The 25,746-nt window shown below is 42.8% G+C and overlaps 1 protein-coding gene and 1 long non-coding RNA gene across 2 annotated transcripts; one reads left to right on the top strand and one right to left on the bottom strand.

The window, feature by feature from the left end:
- Positions 1-138: 138 nt before the first annotated feature.
- On the bottom strand, positions 139-22,869 carry LOC137479462 (vitellogenin-2-like). The gene is made up of 35 exons (XM_068199916.1): positions 22,631-22,869; positions 22,245-22,265; positions 21,897-22,048; positions 19,858-20,109; positions 19,561-19,722; positions 19,280-19,428; positions 18,722-18,872; positions 18,459-18,616; positions 18,213-18,378; positions 17,602-17,727; positions 16,380-16,598; positions 15,754-15,971; positions 15,541-15,638; positions 15,003-15,127; positions 14,285-14,386; positions 13,576-13,695; positions 13,295-13,484; positions 12,867-12,960; positions 11,842-12,027; positions 11,492-11,636; positions 10,475-10,703; positions 10,216-10,391; positions 9,706-10,008; positions 9,370-9,417; positions 9,123-9,209; positions 7,544-7,756; positions 7,313-7,455; positions 5,851-5,989; positions 4,994-5,129; positions 3,704-3,890; positions 2,472-2,563; positions 1,898-1,995; positions 1,659-1,818; positions 397-558; positions 139-276 (listed from the first exon to the last, which is right to left on the bottom strand). The coding sequence occupies exons 1-35, from the start codon at positions 22,668-22,670 to the stop codon at positions 161-163; spliced, it is 5,163 nt and encodes a 1,720-aa protein (XP_068056017.1). The 5' UTR covers positions 22,671-22,869; the 3' UTR covers positions 139-160.
- LOC137479463 (uncharacterized) lies at positions 5,874-15,839 on the top strand. Its single transcript, XR_011002270.1, has 5 exons — positions 5,874-6,005; positions 7,573-7,761; positions 9,294-9,407; positions 12,131-12,254; positions 15,756-15,839. It is a non-coding gene; the product is annotated as an uncharacterized lncRNA (long non-coding RNA).
- Positions 22,870-25,746: the final 2,877 nt, after the last annotated feature.

Below are 25,746 nucleotides of genomic sequence, written 5' to 3'. Positions count from 1 at the left end.
TTGAAAGGTCACCCCGGGGGCGGGTGCCCGGGTTGTTTCCAGGATCTCCAGGAGGAGAAGCAGAGCAGAGCGGTCTCTCGGAGGGGACGGGGCTTGTCCCCGCCGCGGGCGGCCGGGCTGAGCCGGGCCGGGCCGAGCCGGAGCGGCTCCGTGCGGGGGCTCAGGCCGGGCACGCCTGCTGCTGGCAGGAGCACGCTGTGTGAGCGGAGACAGAGCTCACGACGTCCTCGGATTTCTGGTCCAGCCTAGGCTGCCCGTCCAGGCTGAGAGCGGAGTCTAAAGGAGGAAGGAGAGCGGGGCTGGTTATACATCGGGTTAGCACGGTGCACCTCACGGCTTTTCACAGAACCCAGTCGCACATTCCGGTCGTGCTGTGCACAGGGTCACCGGACTCACCGGCTGGAACGCAGTGGAAGCCCACGGACACGGAAACAGTCTGGGTTGCTGAGCAGCCTTTCACACAGCGAAGGACTGGCTCCACGGAGAAGCATTTTGCTGCTGTCTTCTCAAATGAAACTGGCTTCTCACTTTTGACAAGTTTGCGCTGCAGCTTGCAAGCTACAAAACATGAAGCCTCTTAAAGCATGCGCAGAGTCTAGATAAATAGATTTCTGGACTTAATTTGTGGAATTGGCAAACACCGAGACCAATGGATGAACACTGTGACACAGCTAGATGAAGCTAATCTGATTGAAGTGAATCAATTTCTTGTCAAAGGCACAGGCTGTGAGAAAATGAGGCACGTGGAGCACAGCTGCAAGGACAGAGGCTTGTCAGGTGGGATCTGAGTGGGACACTGATGTCCAAACCCAAAAAGATACATTTGAAAACTTTGGTCAGCTGACACTCTACTTAGGCTAAGACAGCACTTCATTTTGGAGCAGCAGTGGCTCCTAGGCGTCAATATATCCTCTTCTGTACTGTGAGAAGCATCACACTTGCCTTGCCATGGCTGAGTAGATTAGTCCTTAAGTCTGTGGTCCAGGCTTTCCTGGTCCAGTCACCCCAGGGAAGCCTGATCTAAGAAAACATTACAGAAAGGCCAACACATGCCCAGAGGGTTGTGTTCCACACAAAATGTGTAGTGCACCCTAATGTAACTAACACGTTCTTGTTTTTATGTAGGACCTGGATAGCAAGAACAATTAGTCATTCCCAGGCTGAAGTTTTCAGATTGTGTTAATCTTCAGCCTGAGAAAATTAAAACAATTTTTTCCTACCTCAAATGCCCTCTAGTTTGATAGTCAGGGCTAAATATGATTTTTTAAATCTAAACTAAAAGCCTGGAAATAACAATTAAAATAAAGAATGAAATTATTAAAGATGACATAAAATTACTTTTGTCAACAGTTAAACTTCCTCCCTTTCATACTAAGTTATCAACTTAGGGAGTTTTAAGTTGAACACACAAACTCCAGGTAACTACTCAATGCATAGGATGATGATAAAAAAACCAACAAAACTAGAACTTGCAGTGAACTATCAAACTCAGGAAACTAGATTTTTTTTCTTCTTTTCATCTGAGGCCACCAATCACAAAAATAGCAAAAAATGAGATTACTGTGCTGCAATAATAAACCACCTCTTCATGTGATTGATTGATTGATTGATTGATTAGCTGAAGGCAATGATATTAATATATGTTGGAATCTTAGTACCTCCAGCACAGGGGTCTTCTGAGATGATCCAAGAGTGACCAAAACTCACAGCATCTTTAGCTAAATATCCACTGGGCGTTTGATACTCTCTTTCTATCTCAGCATCATATTTTCCACAAATGCCACATGTTTTTCCAGCCATCCAGAAAGCAAGTTGAATCTTTGTGGAAATACAGAAAAGTTGCATGTAAATGCTTTTCTTCTAAAACTAAACTCACTGAAAGTAACTTAAAAATTACCTCAAGTCTATGCCCATCATAGTATAGTTTATCTATGCCATAATCTGGGGCTTTTAGTGTCACTCCTTTCTTTTCACTGCTGATCAGCATGCTTGCAGCTGCAACAAAGAAGCAAAATGTGATCTTTTCTAAAATGAAGTTACTGTTTTAGGGTCCACCCTGAACCATTTGTTAAGTTCTTGGGGACATAATGCACACTCTAAAGAATCCCAAAAGAGATGGTGGGAAGTAAAAAGACTACTGAACCCTGCCCTGGGAAAAGCTGAAGCCACTCACAGGGGTGGCTGTGACAAGGGTCATCTAAATTCTCATTCTGTGGGCCTCTGAAATCAGCAAAACATACCACAGCCCTGCATTTTTTGGTCTGTGCAAAGAAGCACAGGATCAGCATCTCTTTCTTTGCTTATCTTTCTTACCACCCATTAGAACAGCTTACATGCAGGTATCTTAAAATCTCCTAACTCTTTCTCATATTAGGATGATCTTTATTTTGTGGGGTGTTTGCAGGATCATGTCCTCTCCTTCTTCAAAAGATCAGGAAAGATTAAACAAAATCTAAATATGAGTCTCTTACCAGAATTAGATGTGTATGGAAGATCTTTTGAGGTTTGCACACCATTAATCTTCAACTGGATGAGTCCATTAGAAACATACATGTCAACCTCACTTTAAATAAAGGAAATTAGTGTAAACAAATGCTTCTCCTTTGCCCTACTCAGCTTATAATTTCCTGTTCTGGCAGAACCATCACTGCAGGATGCTCATATCGTTCTGGTATGAATCACCTTCTAGCCTTTAGGGGGAAGGTTGAGGGGGCCCAGGCCAGCGTGCCAGCAGGCGTGCTCTCAGTACACATCTCAGGCAGGAAGACTCCAGGCCACAGGAGCCTTGCTGCAGAACAACCTAATTGCTATTACCTTCACATAAATTGAAGGTGCTTTACATTTCAAAGGAAGATTGGATTCCCTAGGGCAGTTCTCTTCCAGCCTGAACAGTCTGTATTGTAGTATTTTCTTCCCAGCACTGTTTGCTCTAATAGAAGAAATATGAAGCTCAGCATCCCTGTGTTCTTCTACACACAGGTGCAGGGAATACAGAGGGAATATGTAGATTCCTCGGTTTCTCTAGCACTATGGCACAGTTAGGCACACATTTTTCAGAAATAAATAATTACTTGTAACGAAACCTTACAGATCAAAGTCTATTTATGTGCTTTGAAGAACACTCACTACAATGATTTTAGTATGCATAATCCCATACAATTTAGGGGTGATCGCTCCAGGCTGAAACAAAATGTGTCTCAAATAAATTTCAAATAGATTATAACATTATGTGCCAACTAAGAGATGTTCTAAGAGAGTGCCTCTAATCTGGGATAAGTAATGCCCTTTTTAGCTATGTCCACTTCTCAACAACCCTTTTGTAATGAGTGTGGATTCTAATTTGTTCTAATTATTAGCTTAGTGTAGAAGGCCAGACTACTGCTCACAATAGCCCTTTCTGGATTTATAGTTTATATGTCTGCCTAATCACTAAGTACTGAAATTAGACAGTTAAATTCTAACAAATTAATGAAGAATTTGGGGCAGTAAAGTCTTGAGGTTACTGTGAACCTCAGATATATTTCAGAAGCACTTTTAAAAGACGAAGTCCCAAACCCCAGTGACACTCCTAGATATCTTTCCATTGACATCAGTATTTTCTGCATGAATCTAATGCTAGTGCCAGTCTGCCCTACCAATTCGATCTTCATTTATAGCATATTCAGCTTGGCATCTATTTTTTATTAAGTTTTCAATTACTTACTGGCTGGCGAGTCTGACATTTACTGCTGTAAGGTCAGCAGACTCTTCAAGCTTTTTCACCATCACCAGGAATTTGAGCTCTGGACTACAGTCCTGCACCAAGACATGGTAGCAATTTGCAGGCATTGAATAGTTAAATTCAACGCCATTGAAGGTTGTGATCTTATTTTGGAAAACTGTACAGTGACCTAAAAAAAAAAACCCAGTAAAAAGTAAGCATTTTATAATTTATATAAGACAGCTATTTTCTTTTAGTTTTGTAATTAAAATAAAAAATAATCTTCTGGTTCTGCATGTTCCAATGCAGAAATGAATTAATTCTGTCAGATAAAATTTTAGATTTGTAGTAATTCAAAAGTAAAACTTTGCCAGTCCCGAGGCATTGTGATCCAGGCATTGTGTGAGATGAATTATGCTCACAGCTGGTGCTGGTGCAACTCTCAGTTTGTGGAATTTTGGCTTTCCTAACTTTGTTGTAGTCAAAAGAATTTCACAAGGGTTGATAATTATTCACATATCATTAACACTAGAGAAAATTTACTGAAATGCTGATACCTTTATGGAGTCATAGCCAGGATTAGAAATAGTTAGAAGTTGGGAAGGAAAAAAATACCACACTACACTTTTCTCTTTTTCACTGTAATGGCATTTTGTTGGAAATCCTACCAGCTCTGATTAGAAATTATTTTGCAACACTTATAGTTAATACAGATTAGTTTTTGTGTTTACCTAAGAAATACCATAGAATTATAGAATGGCTCGGGTTAGAAGGAACCTTGAAGATCATCTAATTCCAATCCCCTTGCTATGGACAGGGACACCTTATAAATATGCATTGTATGATATTATCCCACTGATTCCAAGCAAAATGTGACTCAAAATGCAGGATTTGAAATTAATGAGTACACTTTTGGAGCTATTTCTGCTTCAACACAACAGCGCTAATCAAGCAGAGCACCCCAAATCAGAGATCACTTAGATGTTCCTCTTACAAATTCTGTATTGTATTTTCTTCACAAACAATTTTTTGCAGTGAAGCTGAAATGGATGCATTTGGGAATGGATGTATTTGAAAGTATTATTTAGCATGGAACTGAAAGTTTAATCCTCCTAGTATGACTCCATTTCTTTACATCTTTGCAGCCTCACAGATTTTCATAGAGATGCTTTGTTTCTATCTGACGTCCGTCATAGTGCGAATAAATAAGTGAAAAATTACATCAAAAGTGTAAATCATGTTTACAAAATTTACAAAGTCAGTCAATGTCTGTGCAGATAGTTACTTGCTGACCTTTAAGACTTTCAGTGAGTGAAAGTGCAGCTTGGGAAAAGACCTTCCAGGCAGAGGATGGTAATGTTGAGATGGGTGTACCCGGCTGTGAAGGGACGGGCAGGGGGAGGCTGATGGCCGTGTCGTAAATTGTGAGCTGAAAATCAGGCAGGAAACAAACATGAATGGAAATGCAAAGGTCAGTATAGAGATAAGGTAACATTTTCTTCTAATTTTCCAAGGGTGCTGTGCTGACTGCAATCTAAATTAGCATCTGAATTTCAGACAGAGTGAAAAAGAAATCATGTCCTCTGCCTAGAGCATGAAATAGTTCTACAGTGTGACACATCTGCAACCAGTTGAACAGCAGTGCTAAAAATGAATTTGGATAGTCACCAATTTGCAGCTTTTTGGGTAGCTGTATATCACATTTTTTCTCAGGCTGAACAGTTTGCTTACCTGAGATGCACACCCTCTTTCTGCCTATACATCAAGTGCTGCTGTTTGGCTGTCTCAACAGCCTGGTTTTACCATCTTTTCCAGAGCACAGAAAAATCTCTATAAAGATTTTGGGAGGAGTGGGCTTTTTAATAAGTTATTTTTTAATCTCCTATCAATCATAATGATTGTTTTCTAACCTGTTTTTTATTTCATATGCTTCTATGCTACATGAGAAAGACAAGTATGTTGTAAGATATTTTCATAGTAAAACCAACTGCATGAATATAATGTCTTCTGAAGGCAGCTTCTTTATAGTTTTGGGGTTTTTTTTGTTTGTTTGTTTGTTTTTTTTAAATCAATATGTTTAAAAAAAGCCCTTAATCATCCATTTCCTAGGTATTGACTGCTCCAGGGTAAAAGATGGTGGAAATTGTTACCTCTGGTAACTTAAAGACAACATCACAGGTTCTTGGGGATGTCAAAGCCATGACCAAGGTTGCCTGGTGAGAGGGACCAAGCTGTTGCTTTTGGGAAAACCCAAGCACATAGGCAGCTCCTGGAAGAAATGAGTAAAACCTGAAAAAAAACCAAAGTAAGTAAGTGATTAAAATGAACTGTCTTTGAAATAAATGGTTATTATTTGTTCACACTAAAATACCCCCATAAAGCAATATGCATTCTGTGTTAGCATCAGGGCAGGTTTTGCATCAGGGTTTGGTGATACATGATATTGTATATTGAAGGAGAGGCAGCAAATTTATTTTTTAATTGATGTAAAAGATCTCAAGAGGCTGGATGGGAGAGTAGCATGAGAAGAAGAGTGTGGCAAATTTGTTTTAAATACATTCAGACTTAAAAATAGACATCAATTACATAAGTCCCCAAATACTAACATGCTAAAAATACTAAATTCATATTTCACATTAATATGTCAGTCATGAAGCGGTAATTTTAGGCAAGGATCCTTTGCCCACTAAGACTGTCAACAAGCTGATGGAGGGATCTCCAGGAATGTTTGCAAACAAATTTGGGGCTCAAATAGAGAAATACAGAAAATATTCCTTTATAAAAAGACATAGTCTCAGAGCAGAAAAAAAAGGTAAGTTCTGTGGCTTTGCTCCAGAATAGTCAATTGGATGGTTTCATTTCCTCTAATAAGAGCAGATAACAGCTTTGGGTAATTCAATCTAATGTAAAAAGTTACCCTCTTCAGAAGACTTTTAATCAAATCACCTGTATGCCTTTAATGTGAAAACTTGTGTTGTACATGTATTTAGTTAACTGAGTTGCTGTACACGACTGTATTTTAGTAGCACTATGCCAAAGATAGGCTTCAATATGGATCTATATGTTATTGCAGGCAAATGCATGGAGGGGTACAATGCATGAATGCAACAGATATTTCATGATAAAGTAGACACACGTGAACTGAATCCAGAACGTACAGTTTTCTTACATTAAATGTCATAAAACATTTGTTATTTAATGTGCATAAGCTTTATGGGAAGTATTTGTATCACCTGCTTTAGAAGCCAGAGGCAAGTTCTTACATTAGGAAATTAAGTAAGAGACTGATTTCTTCAGAGACACGCGGTCAGGCTTTTGCTCTGAGCCTCCATGAATCAGGAAGCATGACAAGACCAATCTCCTAACTCAGGCACTTTAAATTACAAGTCTGCAATAGATTAGGTGAATCCCATCATCCCAAGTGGTTTTCTTGCAAACGAAAATGCAGTATGCTTTGAGGGAATGAATACAGAGAAAGCAAACATTTGTAATCTGATTTTATAAAATCCAACTGATTGAGAGGATTTTTTCCAGCTTGGAAATTTCAGAACTGAACCTGCAATTATTTGGAGTACTGACATATATTTTTCAAAAACTAAAATGATATCTCACCATCTTGCAGTTGTTCGGATTATTGAAGGCACTTTTAGCCACTCCAGCTTCATCTGCATAGCTGGATAAGCAGCAAATTGCCCTGTTGCAATCTGAGTAGCAATCTGGTAGTCCTGGCAATCTTTACCCCATCTAAGAGAACCCTAGTAGAGGAAAAAAAAAAATTGCATAAAACATAGTAAGATCATTATGTTTCATTTATATTTGAACTTATTTATATTTTAAACTTACTGATACTTTTTGGTAATTTATTACGGAAGCATCAGCACAGAGTTTCCATCTGCTTGGGCCTGTGATGCTTGAACCAAACATCTGTATTCTCCACCTCTTGGGCTGTGTATCAGTGTACAGGACAAGCTGCAATCCTGTTGGCTGCTTGTTTCTGTGGATGGCACGAAGAACTGCAACCAGTATTGGCGGCTTGCTATCTCCCAAGAATTCAGGCTTTGGTGAGTAGAGAGGAAATAGAGACCAAAGACATGAGAAGACATCGGAATTATGGTAGTAAAACCACTGGCATGACCACTGCAAGTAAGACTGTGTAGGGATTTTTTTGTAAAGTAATTTCAATGCAACAAAAAGAAGTATGGTACTGGATAAAAAAACAATACTACCCAGCTCAGCACTGCTCTCTTACCAAATTGCAGTTAAACTAATTGCCTTTTTGATAAAACTAGCTTGACCACCTGTTCAAAACCATGATAATTTGTATTACAGGGGGATCTGTTTAGGGCAGTCTGAAGTGTGGCACTTGCACAAGGAGCAGCATGTGGCCCTGTTCAGTGTGGGACCCTTGTGCCCAGCAGCACCATCTGCCTGCCTAAATGTCCTACCTGAGCTGTGGGCAGAGTCCCCACCTGGCTAGGGATATCTGCAAGTGGAATTTGCTGTGGGGCAGCAGGTCCTCCCTGCGCTGCCAAGTCCGAGTGACAGAGACACACAAAAGGATCGCGTGAGACAGAGGTGGCGAGGGCTTCGTGGGAAATGGGGAAAGAACAAGGCTGCGGCTGAGAAAGAGTTCAGGGAAGTAGTAACATGGTGAAAAGAAAGGTGAGTTTAATCTTCATGGAAATGGTGGGGGAGAAGGTCGATCAGGTTGCCTTCTTTCCACAAGCTACTTGCACTAACAGCTGGGAGCTGCTGCTGCAGAAGGCATGCCTCAGCAAAGTAAGGGTTGTTATTTTGTAGGCATGTAGGTCATTGCCTGAAATGTGTGAAATTTTTCTTGGTTGAAATCTGCTCCAGATTCCCTCAGTTCTAATAGAAGGACCAGGTACCATGAATTATGTACCATGCAGTACACTCCTGAATAAACACCTGGATTGCTCTCAGAGTTGGAGCCTTGCTGAAAACTCAAGGGTTTTTCAAAGACCTGTTGTGGTCCTGCTAACATGAACTGAAGGACTCTGCAGTGAGGACCTAATGAACAAAAGAGTGGCAGAGTCAACTCCTAAACTTTTACAGAAAGATACACAATGAAAATATCCCTGAAACCAGTTTCTAATCCAGCAGGTCAGCACTTCTAAAGTGTTCTGATTTTTATAGTGAATTATTTACTGAGCTAGACAAATTTCAACATATACAGCAATACATTACAGTTTCATTTAAAAATGTAGCCTGTATTAAATTAATATGAAATTACATTCAATGATTATCCAATGTGCTCACCTTTATAAAATAAGAAACAGTTTCAATGTCTTTCTATATACCTAATATGCTAAATCACTGTGATTTTCCTATCTGTTGTAAATATACAAAAATTGGAAATGCAAAGAAAATGTTTGGATTTCTTGCAGATTAAAACATTCACCTGAGACATGGCTCTAGAGAAATCTTCATCACTAGCTGAGGAAGAGGAAGAGCTGATGCTGATGTTCAGGATTTCCCCTCGTGTGTCCTGCAAAAACAAAGAATCACCTTGAAGCAGGTGCCTACCACTGGAAGCTGTTGCAGAATTAATTTATCATATTTTCACTCTCAGAGAACTAGGCTCAAATTGCAGCAAAGACAGCAAGACTAGTTGTACACGCTGCTCCCAGTATAAGCAGTAAATGTACCTGTTCATCCGCTGGCTTAAACAAAAGCTGGTAAACAGGTGGGTTTGCCTGTGAAAATAGACAGTACGTAAGAAGACCCAAGAGAAAATAAAGAACTAACTTTTGATTAATGCATTAAAAATTTCAGTTCTGAGTATGGAAAAAAAAAAAAGAAACAAAAATTAAATTTTTTAAACATTTTACAGTTAAAAATTCTGGAATGTCAGAATTCTGATCTGAAATGCTTCTGAGACCAGGGTTCCTCTTTCTTTGGTCCATGGTCTATGAGCACAATTTTCTGATGTACGAAAACAATCACTATAAGAAATATTGAAAGGTCCAGCCAGAGTGAATTACCTGTTGTTCACTGTCCCCACTACAGTGCCTGTCCCCAGAGTGGTCCTCTTGGCTGCTGCTGCTGCATGCTTTGCTGCTAGCAGAGCTCCCACTGCTGCTCCTGCTGCCACGGTTCTTCCCAGACTGCTTTATTTCATCTTTCCTGTGATGATCTCCAGGCTGTCTGCCATCAGCAGAGGAAGCAGCAGAAGAGGAGGATGAACTGGAGAGGTGGGGTATGCTGGGCTCTGCCCACAGGCCTGTGTCTGCAGTCTTGTACTCTCGGTTAATCCGCTTTGTGCGGCGCCGTGTTTTATTTGCAGCCTCCAAAAACAGTTGAAAGCATTATGAATTTATAGCTTGTTCTTTAACATTTCCCTGGCTGTCAGATAAGATGCTCACCACAGGCTTCCAAGGAAATAGAATTCCTCCCAGCCCAGTTCCTTGCTTTCCCATGCCAGTTTTCCACAATGGAAACCCTTGGCTTCATTATAGGAAATATTTCCCTCTCTGATGCTCAAAGTCTCTTACCGTGAACACATCTTCAATGCCTAGAATCTTCTTCAGTTTAGCTTGAATGTCCTTGTACAGAGATGCCTCTCCCTCTTCCTTTGACCCTGAGCTTGATACCTCAATTATTTTTGAAGCTGCTTTGGATCCTGCTTGAACCTCCAGCTGTATTTTGTCAATATCCGCATCTGTATGAACTAAAGGCAAAAGCATTCCAAGGTTGTGCTGCTTCAGCATTATTTACAGTGATTGACAGAAAAACTTGTTATTATGACTATACCTGGCTTTAAAATTATTTTGGCTTCAAATTCTCCAAGTAATTTGTGCAGATAGGTATTTCTTAAGAAAGCAGAATTTTGTGATTTAAGGCTGAGACAAGTAGAACATCCCAAACTTTCAATTTTTTTACAGAACCTGCGTGCATAAAATCTTCTTCCTGCACTGTTGTGATGTACCTCTTCTGAACCTTGCTGGTATCCTTTGGAGATCGCATTAGGTATGCTGCTTTGCTGCATTAAACAAAAATAAGGCAGATAAAGTCATTTTCCATAGAAAAATAAAATTGTCCCAGCTCTTAAAATAATTCCTCCAGTTAATGAAGAGAAGGATGGCAGTCCTGCTTAAAGAAGGAAGCAATGCTTAGAATTAGAAATCCAGGCACTGGAAGCGGTGGGTTTCCTGCAAAAAGCTCTGTGGAAGAGGACAGCTGTCCTGCCCACCCTTTGTCAGGCAGTGCTTCACAAATACACTTCCCAATGTGAACCTGCAGGACTCCTTGTAGGGTCAGTACCCTTGCATCCATTTCAGGCTTCTAGCCCTCCTGCTGCAAGCCAGCGTAGCCTTCCCACACCAGCCTCAGAAGCTGAAGTGCACATGAAAGAATGTGCTTCTGCAATCCACTCAGGATTATCTCAGCATTCCGGAAGAAAAATCTATATCCTGCCCAAGAACTGTATTTTTCACATTAGCCTGATTTAGAAAAAAAAATGAGATATTGTACAAAAGATGTGAATTTCATACACCTTCCCATGACTGTGAAGAAATTGGAAGAAATGCTGTGAAAGCAGCCCTGCCTGCATGCAGTGATGAAAGTGAGTGGACTGTGAAGGATGTTATGAACCCACTGGGTTTTAGGCTTGGTTTGTGAAATACCAGGCCCCTGTCGAATTTCTCCATTCCTGTATTTCTCCATTCCTATGATCTGGTTAGCCAGCTCCCATGTCAGGGGTGCCCAGCTGTTATGAGGAGCTCTCTGCTCTCTGCCTGTCTGCAGTACAGGTGGCAAGAGGTTCCTTACCTTCCAGCTACCAGGATTTGAAGATCCTTCTGTTGACTGCAGTGGCTGGTCAGAGGTACTTGGTATTTCTCCCTTGGGGAAAATCTGGGATTTCTTTTCAGAATCTACTTCTTCCATGTTCCTTGAAATAGCATAAACTTCGCTCCTGTGGCGGTGATAATTGGCACACATTAACGCCTTCTGATTTCACTCTACCTATTTTTGCTGGTGCAAAAAAGACTGTACTAAGCTTTATGTGGCTGCTGAGGTATGGCAGACCTTAACAAGTAGTTGTATACTTGTGATTTTTTAACAGGGAATTCAAAATCAGTAACACAGAGCAAGCAAAATGAAAAAAAGATCTTATGTACCTCACAGCTGCGAGCTCAACCTCTTGATGGCAGGGAAGCGTTTCAATCTTCAAATTTTTCTCTTTCATATTTATCCTGGCATCAAATTTCATTGTAGTGTTGGCACTAAACTCTGCATGATATTCAAAACCACTCTGAAGGTACTGTGTATTAATCCCCATCATTGCAATCATATGAATATATGCTCTGAAAGAGTGGAAATAAAACCAGGCATAATTATATATTAATATGCAAAAATTTAACTTTGAAATGCAAAAGTACATTTTCATGCTGTTCTTTTTATTAGAAGTCCCACTACTGATGGATGAAGAGATTTATCACAACAGGATAAGAAAAAAGCTAAGATGCCACTGGAAAATAGGATTTGTCTGAAAAACTATGCTAACGTGGACTTCCTGACTGCATTGTTACTGGTATTGTCATTGTCATTGCTTGAGGACAAGCTAACTCCAGAATCTCGTAGCTTCAGATTCTGCCTATTTTTAAACTATTGTCACTGCTATTATTATTATCATCATTGTTACCATTATCATTACTAGTACTGTCACTTTTGCAGATCCAGAAGCATTTCCCTTTGCCCCCTGAAATCCTTCTGGCTTATGCCAGGTGATGATGTGATTCTATGCCGAAATTGTAAAAACTTGATAAGTAAGATGACATACTTTCACATCTTATTATCTTTAGTCATTGGACAGGTACAAATGTAAGCATTTCTAGCAATGGCAGAACAGCACAGTATCCTGTGGAGTACTATGAACATTGCTGGATTTGCAGGGTTGTAAAGCATCAGGGGATCGTGTTGCTTTCTCACAGCTTTGCTGCTCTAGACTAGCACATTTGTCCAAAATCTGGGACAAGTAAGATCCCTGTATAGCTATGTGCCACCATCTATCTATGTCAGAGATAACTAACTATAACAACTATAACAACAACTATAACAATAACTTTAACTATAACTATAACTATAACTACAACTGTAACTATAACTGCTTGTGTGTGTAAGTGAATATATATGTAATTTTTACTTTGGTCTGATGTCAGCATGAATATCCATCTTGGTTTCCCACAACTGTGAGGGTTTAAAATTGTCAGATATTGTTGGAGACACCTTTACATCCACTGAAAAAGACAGAAATTATATGAACAGAGAAACAATAAATTCTGGTGATAAAATACTTTCAATAAGCATAGTAGTTAATGCAAGAGCAGTGCTTTTACCTTTTGAAATACTTTACATGGTTATTTAAAGGCTGCTAATCCAAACCAGAGTTATACAAATATGTCTCAGGTGAAATATCCTAATTACTTCTCAAACCCTTTGGAGGCAGCTGGTCACTAATGTTTCAACATTACTGGGATATTTTTCAAGATTATAGAAGGATTTAATTTCAGCAGAGGGATTGGGCCCACAGTTATGGTGGGGAAGCTGCTGAGTTTGGCTTCCCAAGCTCACCGTCGGCGGCAGCCTGGGCCACCATGGCCCCGCACAGCCCGAGCTCCAGTGGCAGGCCAGCAGTGGTGGGGACGATGTGCCGCATCTCCCCCACCAGTACTGGCAGGGTCCATCGGCCTGAAATGCCGCTCTGGACCTCCTCCATCACTTTTTTCACCACTGGCTGCCAGTCTGATGATCCAGTTAGACTCTGGAAATAGAGAAATAGGTTAGGTAAGAGGAGACACGGAAGGGAAATTATTCAGAATTGCAAGACAAAAAGTCAACAGCCTTGTCAGTACCATCATCATCTGTTGAATGGCATCTTTGTCAATGTCAACAAAAGCAATCTCTTGACCCAATACTTTGATGTAAGCAGATACCAGGGGGTCTTCAGGCGGCAGTTCTTTCCATCCCAGAAGCTGTGGTGTTTAAGAGACATGGGAAGAAAGGCAAGAATCAGAAAATATCACTTAAAGTGGAGCAATGCATTAACAAAGAGCAGATCCCATCTGAAGGATGAGAACTGTGGTTCCTTAGCCAAAAACCCAACATTACAGGTCTGAACCAATGTGGCCTTTCTTATATTGCATAGCTGATTTCAGAGAGAGTTTCCCCATGTAAGGATGAGGTAAGAGCTTGGTAATTTCTGCTGCTGTAAGTAGTAGGTGACACCCAAGCACTCATGAAGGAAAAACCTTATTCAATTATAATTTTAAAAGAGAAGAACAACCACTTAGTGTGTTCTAACATACACTTTAAAACATCTTGGCTCCCAGCAGCAACCTCATCTTTTGTACTATACATTAAGAGCTGACACATGTTGAGTGAAAAGGTGGCATCTGTTGAGAGAGTCAGTACAATGTAAGTTCAACTTTCCATGACTGAACAGGATGACAGACTCCTTTCTTCCAGAAACATCAAAGGGATGGCTCAGTGGGTGGGTGATGCAACCCTGATGCTGTGAGGAGCTGTCTGATGCAGACAGGTCAGAAGGGTGCCCAGACGTACCGATTTACCCAGCTCCTTCAGGGTCTTGTACGTGTCATACTCAGCAAAGGGAATGTTCTGCTTCCTCATAAGCTTGGTTAGGCCTTGTGACCGGAAAGCCACCTGTAGGAAAGAGTCAGGTATCACAGCCCAAGTACAAGAGAGCTCAGGAAAACTCTTGTGCCTGGGATTAACTCACTGAGGCCACACAAAATACTTGTTTCATGAAGCCATTGCATTATAAGGACTCGTCTACCTGGTGGATGGCTGCAGGCTGTGGCTGCAGATGCTGAGGACGTGCTGAGCCAGCCAGCCTTAAATTAGTCAGCAGGGATAATTTTAGGGTAGTGCAGAACTCAGCCCAGGCTGCAAAGCTTGCTCAAGAAGCTGTGTGAATTCCTGCATGCTGTTACATGGAGCTTTGTGTTGCCCTGGCTGTACTGCTGGCTGAAATTTAATTTCCCTGTATTTATGCAAAATACCCTGGATCCCACGTGACTTTAGGTGGGCAGATGGATGTTCTGCTGTGCAAGCTTTCCCCCGGTCCTAGACTTACATGCCTATACTGGATGTGTTCATTGATGAATGTATGTGTCAAGAAGCCCAAATAAAAGAAGAAGCCTAAGTAAAATCATAATCATTATCTAAATTTTCCCTTTCACGTCCGCCCTCACAGCCAGAAATGGAGTTAAACACTACATCACAGTCCAAAAGCTGGCTGCCTTAATGCAGTACTTACCTCGATAATATCCGTTGCAGTGTTTGCATAATAGCCTCTTACTTTTGTGATTATGTCAGATGGAAACATGGTGCTGGGACTGTTCATTAGATAGACCCTCCAAATGGCACCAACCTGATACTGGGCTGTCACAGGAACAAAAAGCAGCAGAAATTAGGGTCTCCAAGGTGTCTGGTGCACATAAGCCACCTCAGGTACGTGCTCTAGTAGATCACAAGGGGTTCTGTCAAGGGTTCAGTTCCACAGGTTCTCAAGCTTGCAACCTCAAGAGGAGGACTTTATTCTAGGGCAGAGTCAACCCAACCTCAGGGACTGAAGAAGGAGGCCTAAATCCATGTGCTAGCACCACTTTCCCCAGCAGATACCAGAGATTTGGATTTGGAAGAGTCTCAGGGAGTTTTGCATGTTAGGAAGTTCTGCCTTTTCTATTTTAAAAGTGCACTAAATTCACAGTTCATGATTGGATTTGGGATGAAAATCACAGAACACAATAGAGGCATTTGGCCACCTAAGCTGAGGAAGTGCAGGTGGTACTCACAGGAATAGTCGCTGATCTGAATGACCTTGCTGTAGCGATAGCTCAGCCTGTCAAGTCTGGGGCCCAGGAGTTTAATGGCAATGTTGCAAGCAGCAGATCTGAGTAATAGAATTAAAATCATATGAAAAGAGTCAACTGTGACCAAATTCTTAGAAAACTGCAAGGAAAAAAACTTCATTTTTCTACTAAAAATGTACTTATTTCTCTACTTACAGTTTATAGAGCTGTGGGATCCTGCCTGCTGCCAAAATCTTCATGTGTGAATATGCAAAACTGGCTACTTGCAGGCTGGGCTCTGTGAGCAGCGAGCTGGCCAGAGCTGCTACTGTTGGAAGAGCAGGCTTGGTTTCAAAGAGAACAACACAAGCCACCATTCGGACATTGGGAGCAAGCGTGCTGTCCATAAAGACCTGGAGGGTGAGCTCCCTTACCTACAGGAGGAAGATAGAACCTCTGAGTAGCCCACAACTTCCTGGTGAGCAGTGCTTCCAGAACAGTGCTTATGTGCTCTGCAGTGGATGGAGAACAGAAACCTAAACAAGAGATGTGGGCATGGGAGCTGTCACTGAAAATGAAGATATTGCTGGGTGCACAGTGAGCAGGGCTGGGAGAAACAGCCATTAGGCTGAGCATTACAGTGACTAAAGCACTCTTTCCCAGGGTATCAGCAAGGATGGGATGATGTCAGGAGTTTGCAGGGTGGGCAAGAGGAAGACCAGTAAACTGAGAAGCCTGTCCAGAGTTGCTAACATTACCTGATGGCTTTGTTATTCCTGAATCACTAAGCAAACCCAATCCATACCCTTTAAGACATTTCTTTAAATAATAATTGCGGTTACTTTTGCAGGGTCTTTTCTTGCAATTTTCCTTAGGGCCAACACAGCATCAGCATGAATTCTGTTTGGTAATGAAGCTGCAGCTGAGGAAAATGTTGGCAAAAACTTCAGGATGCGTTTGATACTGGCTGGCTCTCCTGCATTGCCCATGGCTTTCAGGGCCAAAGACATATCTTTGGCATCACCTTTGCTGGCGGCTTCAGTAGCAAGGTCGTGGAGTGGCTGAAAATGAAGCATAAGCTGTTAATCTTACCAGGTAATGATCTTGTAGTAGTGCATAAAAATGTGCCTTGCCATAGAAAGTAAAACAATTACTGCTGCAAATCCCAAAACTGAGCTGTTCAAACCTTTCTCCCAGGAAAAAAAATCTCACCATCATTATCGGGGTGCTAAACATGGACCATACAAATAAACTTGGTTTTCTCCTTGCACAGTGCTGTAGTTGAATTGGAATTGTGCCTGAGCCTGAGTGTAGGAGACAATCCCAGGTGGGTGCCTGCACCAAAGAGTCTGTTGCAAGTTCAAAGGCAGTGCTGAGCTGATGCTAAGCTCAGTTGTTCCCAGGGCCACCTCTGCTAGCCCTGCCAAATTGCACTTGCATTTTTCACTTCCTACAATAATTTCAAGTTTACTTGAACAGTTTTGCTACTCTGAGAAGCAGAATTACCATTCTGGTGGCCTGGCTTTATTTCACTTTTTTTGGGAAGATTTACACACATGTCAAACACCATCAAGGCCTTCTCAGTGCTGTGGTCCTGCTGAGCAAGGAGCTGGAGCTGCACAGTCCAAGGACAATGTCCTGAATATTTCTGGCAGTGAAATGTAATTGTGTAGCATTCCTTGGAAGCCCTAACCTATGGCATATCTAGAGCTTTGCTTATATTCACACTTTAATGTCTTTTTATGTACACTCTACCTAATGTCAAAGTAGAATCATAGAATCATAATTATTTTGCTTTAATCCAAGTTTTGTCACAATTTAACTCGGTTTCAGGCTGGTTACAGGATCCATTATCCCAATGGGCTTCTAGTTCTACATTTGAAATTCTGAACTGTTACAGCCTGATCTTTCAAAGGCATGAGCTCTGTGTTTCATTCTGTCTTTGCATCGCTGAATGAGGCGTGCAAATAGTGAGTTACCTAACTGCCAGCACTGTGAGAGCTAAATTAAAGGAACTTTTAAAAATTTTTCAACTTTTATGAGTAAGAAATGAGAGTCACATACCTGAAGAAGTTCATTTGGACATAGTAAAGCCTGAGCACAGTATTTATTCACCATGCTACCATATCCTAGGTATACAATTATCCTATGCATCAGTACTTTCTGGATTTGGGGACAGGTCAGAAAACTCTGCAGGAGGGAGAAGTATAATTTTTTACTGTTTCTAGTAATCAGAGCTGTATTTATCAATAAATGCATTTGAGAAATAGATAAAATTGATTTGTGCTCTTTCTAAATAATTTCAGGAATTAAATCAAATGCTAGACATTCAGCTACAAGAAAATTAAGATTTGCCCCAGTTATGCTGTATGCTCTTTAGATATTGATTATATATTATTTTCTTGAGTTTATCTTTTGTGTTTTAAACTTCTGATTTGGCAAAAAGAATCAACAGTAGTTTTCTTATAGTTTGTGGGGTTTAATATAAAATATAATTACAAACTTTTGGCAACAAGTGTTTGGGAACATTTTCTGAAGCATTTTCCATTTTTGTTAATACCTTGCATTTTACAAATTTAGATGGAAATACGTGGTATCTTTCACTTATAATCCTATGAATTCACCTTTTAAAAGGAGTGAGAGGAAAAACAAAAGGACAAATGATCTGTACTCACTGAGGCAATTTCCAGAGTTTGTTTGTTTGGTGTAACAAAGTGGAAGGCGAGAGGGAGAGTCACTGCTGCTTCCCAGATGTTCAGCTTCTTGTCATGAATTTTTTGTTTCAGGAATCTGAACGTGTCAGTAGCTCCAGCAGCACAGATGGCGCTCAGGAACCAGGGCCTGCCAGGAAAAGGAGGACTCATTATCCTCTTTGTCCGGCGTGCCTCTGATCAGAAACCCTGGCTGAAGGCCATAGTTACCTGTAGGGGAGTTCATTGACAAACTGCAGCCACAAAGACTCGATTTGATCAAGGGTTGCTACACGAAAAAGCTGGACCATTTGTAAGAACTTGGCTGAAGCTTCTTTAGTGGCTCCTTTCTCGTTATTCTGAACTAATTGCCGCAGCATCTCTGTTAACTGTGGGAAAAACAGAGAGTTGGAAGGATCCACGTCTAAAGTAATTATGTGATGACCTGTTAAACTTATAAATAGTGAAAGTGGGTGAAAGTAAGCCTCTAATACCTGTAAATCTGGATTTTTTATCCTTATTAGAGGAATTGGCATCTGGAGTAGCTCTCCTGAGAAATGATAACGAAGATTCCCCTGTTTTTGCAGCTGAGATGTTGGTGCACTGATAGGAGATCTTTTAGTGCCGACCAAAGACAGCTCTTGTCTTCAAGGGAAAGAGAGAAATGCATCAGTAGACAGTAACCACACTGTGCATGGAGGGCTTGCACAGCATGGGAGCAGACTGAGGGCTACCCAGCGGGACTGCAAATGGAGCGTGCACTTCTCTGATCACCTGGAAAAGCCATATGACTGCAAAAGCCTTTGTGGGAGCTTGCTAAAGTCTCTGAGAGGTTGGATGGATATTTCAGGTGGCTTAAACAGTAGGGCACAGGCCAGCTGAAATACCCTGGGCATCCTGGGCTGGGCATCCCAAGGGTTGTATGTTGTTTCGGCCCTTGGCAGCTGCAGGCCAGATGCTTCTTGTTATCTCACAAATCAACAGTAAATATATAACCAATTTTAGGCATCTCCTCCTGGCTATGATAATGTAAGGACATGCACAGTGCCTACCTTGCCTCCATGACTGCTACCCCGTTGGGTTCATTGAAAGGAGAGATCTGGTACACCTGGTCCGACATAGCGGACGTCAGCGATGCCCCGCTGTCGTCATACTTGATCTTGTAGGTGAATGTCGCCGTGCCCTTCATGTTTCTGGCTTTCTAGAAGTGCAAAGGGACCCACTCAGAAACAGGAATGGGCTGATCAGCCCAGAGAAGCCAAAGCCCCACAAGCATCAGTGTGAGCAGCGCTCACGCCCGAGCAGGGCAGCAGTGGCTTCGTGCTGCTCGTACCAGGGGACAGGTGGGGCAGGGCCGGACATATGCCATTCCCAGGTTCTTCACTGCTTTATCCTGGCAGTCCATCAGATCCTTGCTTTTGGCAATGGTGGCACGGTTATTCTTGCTGTCGTCCTGGATAACATATCTGGTTTGGCAGACGCCTTCAATCCCAGCCTGCAAGTATTGGTTAAAAACAGTGAAGGTTCCACAGCCATAAAAAGGCCAAAGAAAATGGTCTGGGAAGTATAACTTACTCTTTATGGTAAAATGAGAATAAAAGTAAAATCAGAATGAAAAAAAAAAACAAACCTCCTGTAGCTCATACACATTTTCTGTCTTTTTGATGGTCATCTGCAGCATGTTCAGAACCCCTCTCACTAGGTTAGTGCACAGAACAGGACAGTCCTCAGGGGCAAAAATACTTCCAACCCTTCCTTCAGTGTATTCAAACTTAAAGGGCTGGCTGAGACATGCAGCAATGGTTTCTGAGAGTCTTGAAGATGGAGTGAAGGAATCAATGGGCCAGAAGCCATTGTGTTCCTCCAGCTTTGGTGATCGAATCTGTGAAAAAAAATAGGAAAACAATCATACTGTTCACCATCAGTTTGAAATAGTGCTATAATACAGAAACACTGCATTACTGCACACTTCTTATCCCTGGCAAGACAAAAGTCACTTGTCTAACATTGCAGGAAACAGTTTCCAACTCAGACTCCTGTGCTCAGCCTAGGAAGCATCCTTGAAAATGCAAACTTCCATGAAGGATTTCTGCCAGAAAAATAAGATTATGTGAAGAGAATTCAAAAGTTCAGCAAGTCTGATGAAGCTTGTAGGCTGAGTGAAATGCCAGGTACCAATAATCAGTACATACAGGATACTCACTCCTTTCCCACAGATGACAAGTGAGATCTCCCTTCAGTCTGCAAGTCAGCCAGTCCATTTTTGCCCAAGCTGCCTGCTTGAACACACAGGGACTATTCTGGCTGCTGCTCCAGGACCAGCACATCCCTGAGCACCAAAGCCACAGCACAGCTGATGGGGGAGCAGAGGTGACCGCAGGAGCTCCCACCTTTGGAAGTGGCTGACACCCCTCTGAGCTCCTCTGGCTGTAAAGCCTGTGCACAAGTCCTTGACTGCTACCTAGTGGAAGCGTGTGCCTGCATGCACAGACCCATCTGGTCCCTTACTTACACACACCTCCCACCCTCGTGCATTAAAGTACATGTTCCTGCACAGAGGGAAAAGGTGTGGGCTCAGTGCTCTGTTTTATTTTAGGTATTTATAATCAATGCTGCAAGGGTGGCTTGCCTCTTGTCATATTTTCTCAAATGAAATCCTACTCCAGACTCTTGTCTGCAACTGCTAACATTGTAGCAACGCCAGTGAGGTTACACAGAACCTGCAATTGCAGTCATGTGTAAAGTTTGACAATAGGTATTCCTTCACACTGTTTCACTAATATATGTGCAGGAGTGCAGACTGAGAACACTCCTAGGTGAGTGCTGAGGGCAGCTCTTACAGTTTTTTCTCCAGGTGCTGTCTTCTCAATCCCGAGTCTGTGGTCTTTTGTGCCATGCCAGTATTTTAAGCTGTTTGGTTTAATCTTTTTGATGAGTAACAGTGCTTCTAGATCTGATATCATTATGATAAACACAGGCATTACCGTTACAATTCTTCACATATGAATTAATGCTTATGTGAAGAATATGAAAAGGGGGATAATGGAGACATTTGGGTCTTTCTCATGTGGTATCTGAATTCCAGTGCTGAGCTTTTTTAGACTATGGACCAGGTTAAAAAAAAATGGATATTTCATTCTAGAATGCTCATGTTCATACTCAGGCTTAGTGTTACCTTAGTAAAACTATGTTAAGGATGTTTCTTTAAAGCAGCTGCCAGCCATGTTTTTGTATGGAGGTGAACATAAGCTTTAGTCAAGGGGGCTCACATACTGATGGCAGCAGAGCTGGAGCAGATCCAGCTCCTTCCTGCAGAGGAGCAGGCTGTGAGTAAGCCTGTGGTGCTCTCTGTAGGTCCCTGCCAGTAACCAAAGCATTCTGGATGCAGCTGCAGACCCTTCAGCAGTGCCCTCAGCTCTCCCTATCATGCCTTGGTGTGCAGAGCTCAGTGCCCATGCCCACACCTCTGTTCTTGCTGGGGAATCATCACTGCCTGAGGGAAACTGCTGGGGCTTGGAGGGTCATTTCAGCAGTGGGTAGGGCCCATAGCTTTGGTGGGAGCTCTACGTCTTTTTGTCACTTATTTTGCCAGCCTGAAGGTATGAAGGGAGCATCTTTAGCTGAGCGATATCAGTGGGTGGGTGGGTTCCTGTGGCCATGGAGATTTACCTGCAGGAGGTGGTCACTGTGAGACACACGGCTGATCTCCACCTTGCTGGCCAGCCTCACCCCTGCCATGGCCAAGCTTCTGTCAGGGAGCCCATGCATAATGAGACTCTCATAGCTATACAGGTAGGTCTTGCCCATATGAAAAACAGGCTCTGTCAGGAAAAAAAATATAACAGAAACACTTCCTTGGCTATGACTGTTGTGATGTTACTTGAACCAGCCCAGCAAAGAAAGGTGAAGCTGCCACTGCCAAAAACCAGGTGCAAGCAGTGGGCAAGGCAAGGCAGTAAGGGAAGGCTGCAAGAGAAGGCAGCAAGGGAGCTGCTCCCTGGCAGGGGAACCACTTACCAAGGTCCTGCTTCTGGCCCTCTGTGAGGAAGGAAAGAGAAGTGTTCATGAAAAAAAACATTTCTGTAGATCCTTTAATGTATTATTCATTAAGTCAGCATGCTAATGGTTGGCAAACCACCAGTAATGGGGATCACCCCACACCCCCAGGACACCAAGCCCATGCTTGGTGCTGCTAGTGAGCCCCTGCTCACTAGCTGCTGCTTGCTTGGCTTTTCTCCTGCTGCTGAGCTTAGCACAGAAATCTAACAGTTTACAGCTGAAGATATAAAAGGGCTTCAGCAAATGAAGCTGTAAATATCCCTGAAAAGCCCCAAAGAGATGCAATTTGCTCAGGATCACAGTGGCTGTCACATCTCAGCAGTGATGGTAAAGCTTCAACTTACCCACGAGGGCGAACACCAGGGCCAGGATGAGTCCCTTCATGCTAAATGTGACTGAAGTTCCCAGGAGGAAATCTGTGGCTTTTATAGAAGAATTATTAACAGGCACAGTGAATTTTGTTGAGTTATCAACTTCTTATCAACCACCCAACAAACCCTTTGAGGGAGAGGAGGTTGGGGTCAGGGCAATGGATATTTTTGCTGAACCAAAACCATCACAAGTTCTGTTGTTCTCACTTCACCAACTGAATGCCTTGAAAATACCTTTAGAAAAAACTACTGAAAAGTATTAAAACATGGTTAAAGCCAAAATTTATTATTATGTAAGTAAAACTACTAATTATCTGTACTCCCTGAAAGCACCTGGTGCTATTGCAGTCTATGGTGACTTTGTCTGGGTTATCCTGACCTGACCATAAGACACACAGCTTATCTAACTGATAGTGCCCCAGCAGGATTGTGCAAAAGCCCAGGCAGCTCTCCTGTGACACCATGCCCACCCCTGCCCTGCAGTGAGTGGGACAGGCTGACAGCACAGAGCTGCTCTCTGAGGACAGGGATTTCACCCAGTAACACAAACCTCCCATCATTGTCACGAGGGCCATGGCTAAATGCTGCTGACGTCCACATTTCCCTCACCTGCCTTCTCTTCCAGGGCTGAGGTCTCTTTCACTGGTGTGTTTAACCACAGAGAGGTGCTGGTGAGGCTGATAGGTGTTACAGATCAAACCTCTTGGCTTAACAAAGGTGGACGACATGCAGACCACCCAAACTCTTCACATCACACAACAAGGGGTGACATCTTCACGCCATGATGGAGCACCCTTCTCTCATCAGCAGGCATTTTCCCTGTCCCTCTGTAGGCAAACCCACAGATCTCTCGGGCTACTCTGGGCTCCAGGGTTTGGCTTTGTTCCCGGGTCCACCTGTTCCCTCCAGTCACGTCATGGAGCTGCTCCATTAGGAGTCAGCACAGGGCAGGGGGGTTCGTGTTGGCACTGCGTGGCCACTGCTTCCCTACCAACCTTCTCCTCTGTGGATGGGAACCAAAGCTGCTGCTGCCCAGCTCACTGTGGGAAGGGACTGGACTCATTTTCTCATCAACAGACCAGCGGCTCCTATCCAAGACAGCTTAGTTTTTGTAGTGCTGTTTAGCTGATGAGGTTTTATAATTAGCTGTTGGGATATAATTTATAATGCCTGACAAACAGTGGATTTTCTTCCTAGGTCAAAGATTGCATCTGTAGGGCAAAAAAAAAAAAAAAAAATTGAAGCATGACAAATCCTTCACTGTGTTTTTACTAGCTCTGTATTCAGGTCCTGCTTTTTTTAACCCCTTCTCTTGTAAAATTGGTAGCACGTGGTAGAAAGCCAAGCTATTCACGAGAGTTCTGTCATGTCCTTGGAGATTTGGTAAATGTACTTAAAGGATTTGAGCATACGGCTACTGGCCACTGGTACTCAAGGCTCCAAAGATATTATGGCATAACTATATGCAGCTGCACACATTTGGGTTTTTTTTTTTTTTTTTAACCGTCTTGCAGGCAGCAAGGACTTAGGTCAGTGGCAGAACAAGTAGAGAGCTGCTGTGATGGCAATATTAAATGCAACAATGCTTGTATTCTCAAAATTATGACACTAGATCACTGAAACATCACACTATAACAGTGACTTCTCAAAATAAAGGTCAAACAACATTCCTCAAAATAAGGGTCCTCACTGAGAGCTGTAAATGCGGCACCCAGCTGCAAGGGCAGAGTCTCCCCAAATACACCAGCACTGCAGACTGGGGATGCAGAATCTTGTCCCCATCCCACCCCCCCTTGCCTTTGAGCAGTGGATGCTGCATCCCCTGTCACCCCAGGCATGCTGCTGCCATGGGGACATCTGTTCTTCTGCTTTAAGGGTCACCTAAACCTGCTGGCAAGGGCTTTGTCTCTAGCAACTTCTCAATAAAACCAGAACCTCTCCTTTTCTAGGCCACTTCTTCAGTACCTCAAGAACAATTTCAACTCCCAGTTTTTGCCCCCATATATTCACAGCCCTTTTACACTAGTATTACTCAGAAGGATATAACCTGAATTAAAAAGAGAGAGGAAAAAAAACCCAAATGAAGAAAATGGTGAGGGTGACAAACAGTTTTGCTGAGCCCATTTCCCTGGAGCTGTGCTCAGCTGCCTCCACAATGGCAGTGGGGGAGAGGAGCAGAGGCTGCCTGAGGGCTCTCCACGGGCCCTCCTGAGGGGGACACCTACAGCCCACATGGCCTGCAGTCCCACAGTGCTCTGGCTGCCTTGGTGATGGGTGATGCTCACCCAGGGTCGCCTGCCAGGGCGGTACCGCTGGGGTTCAGCACACCGGGATGCTGAGGCTGCTAGAAAACAACCCCCCCAAAACTGTGCTCCAGCCTTGGCACGTTGGGAAGAGAAGAGCCCCATGGGCTGCCCCAGCTGGAGCTGGAAGTCTGTACTAGCATTGCCCACGGGGGTCACATAAAGCCCTGGATTCTGCTGGATTCAGCCTGAGGTTACCTGAAAAGTCTGTGCTTTCCATCACTGCTCTGTGTGAGTTCCAGGCAAGCAGTAAACCCACCAGCTCATGGCTTTACTGCTGCTGCCAGCTCCCCATCATTCTGCACTGCAGGTTACCATAGCAGTATTTAAACTGCACAGAATGGTATATTTAGACTTTTCAAACTTATTTCTTTAGATACTAAGGACTTTACCTTTCTGAACTATAAAACTGATATCGAAACAAGAAAATTCAGGTATGTGCATCCATTGAAGGTGCAAAAGCTGCTGGGGAGAGCAAAACAACACAATTTTTACAGAATGTTCTCAAGTGTTTTCAAAATCCCATTCACCCAGTGTCCATGCCCAGCCTGCAAGCACAGCCTTAAGGCAAGCAGAAAACAGCCGCCAGGTCTGCTGAAATGCTTTGGGCTGCACTGCCCAGGGCAGATGAGCTGGTCCCTGACCATGCCCACACAGACCTGTGGCAGGGGGCAGGAGGCAGAGCCCACCTGGGGGTGGTTGCAGCGATGACACTTGGTGGGCACAGATGTTGGAGCATCTCCCCCAAAGTGCAGAGAGCTTCAGCTTCAGAGCCTTTGGCAGGTG

Source organism: Anomalospiza imberbis, chromosome 9, assembly GCF_031753505.1.
Source record: "Anomalospiza imberbis isolate Cuckoo-Finch-1a 21T00152 chromosome 9, ASM3175350v1, whole genome shotgun sequence".
NCBI lineage: Eukaryota > Metazoa > Chordata > Aves > Passeriformes > Viduidae > Anomalospiza > Anomalospiza imberbis.
Note: the sequence above shows the minus strand (reverse complement) of the source record. Positions and strands in the feature narration are given on the sequence as shown.

Coding starts and splice junctions, on each gene's coding strand:
- LOC137479462 (XM_068199916.1), bottom strand. CDS start 22,670: ATGAAGGGACTCATCCTGGCCCTGGTGTTCGCCCTCGTGG. Junction 16,599..17,601: donor GTCCAAATGAACTTCTTCAG/GTATGTGACTCT, acceptor CTTCATTTTCAG/CCACTCCACGACCTTGCTAC. Junction 7,456..7,543: donor TAAATTACCAAAAAGTATCA/GTAAGTTTAAAA, acceptor TTCCTCTACTAG/GGTTCTCTTAGATGGGGTAA.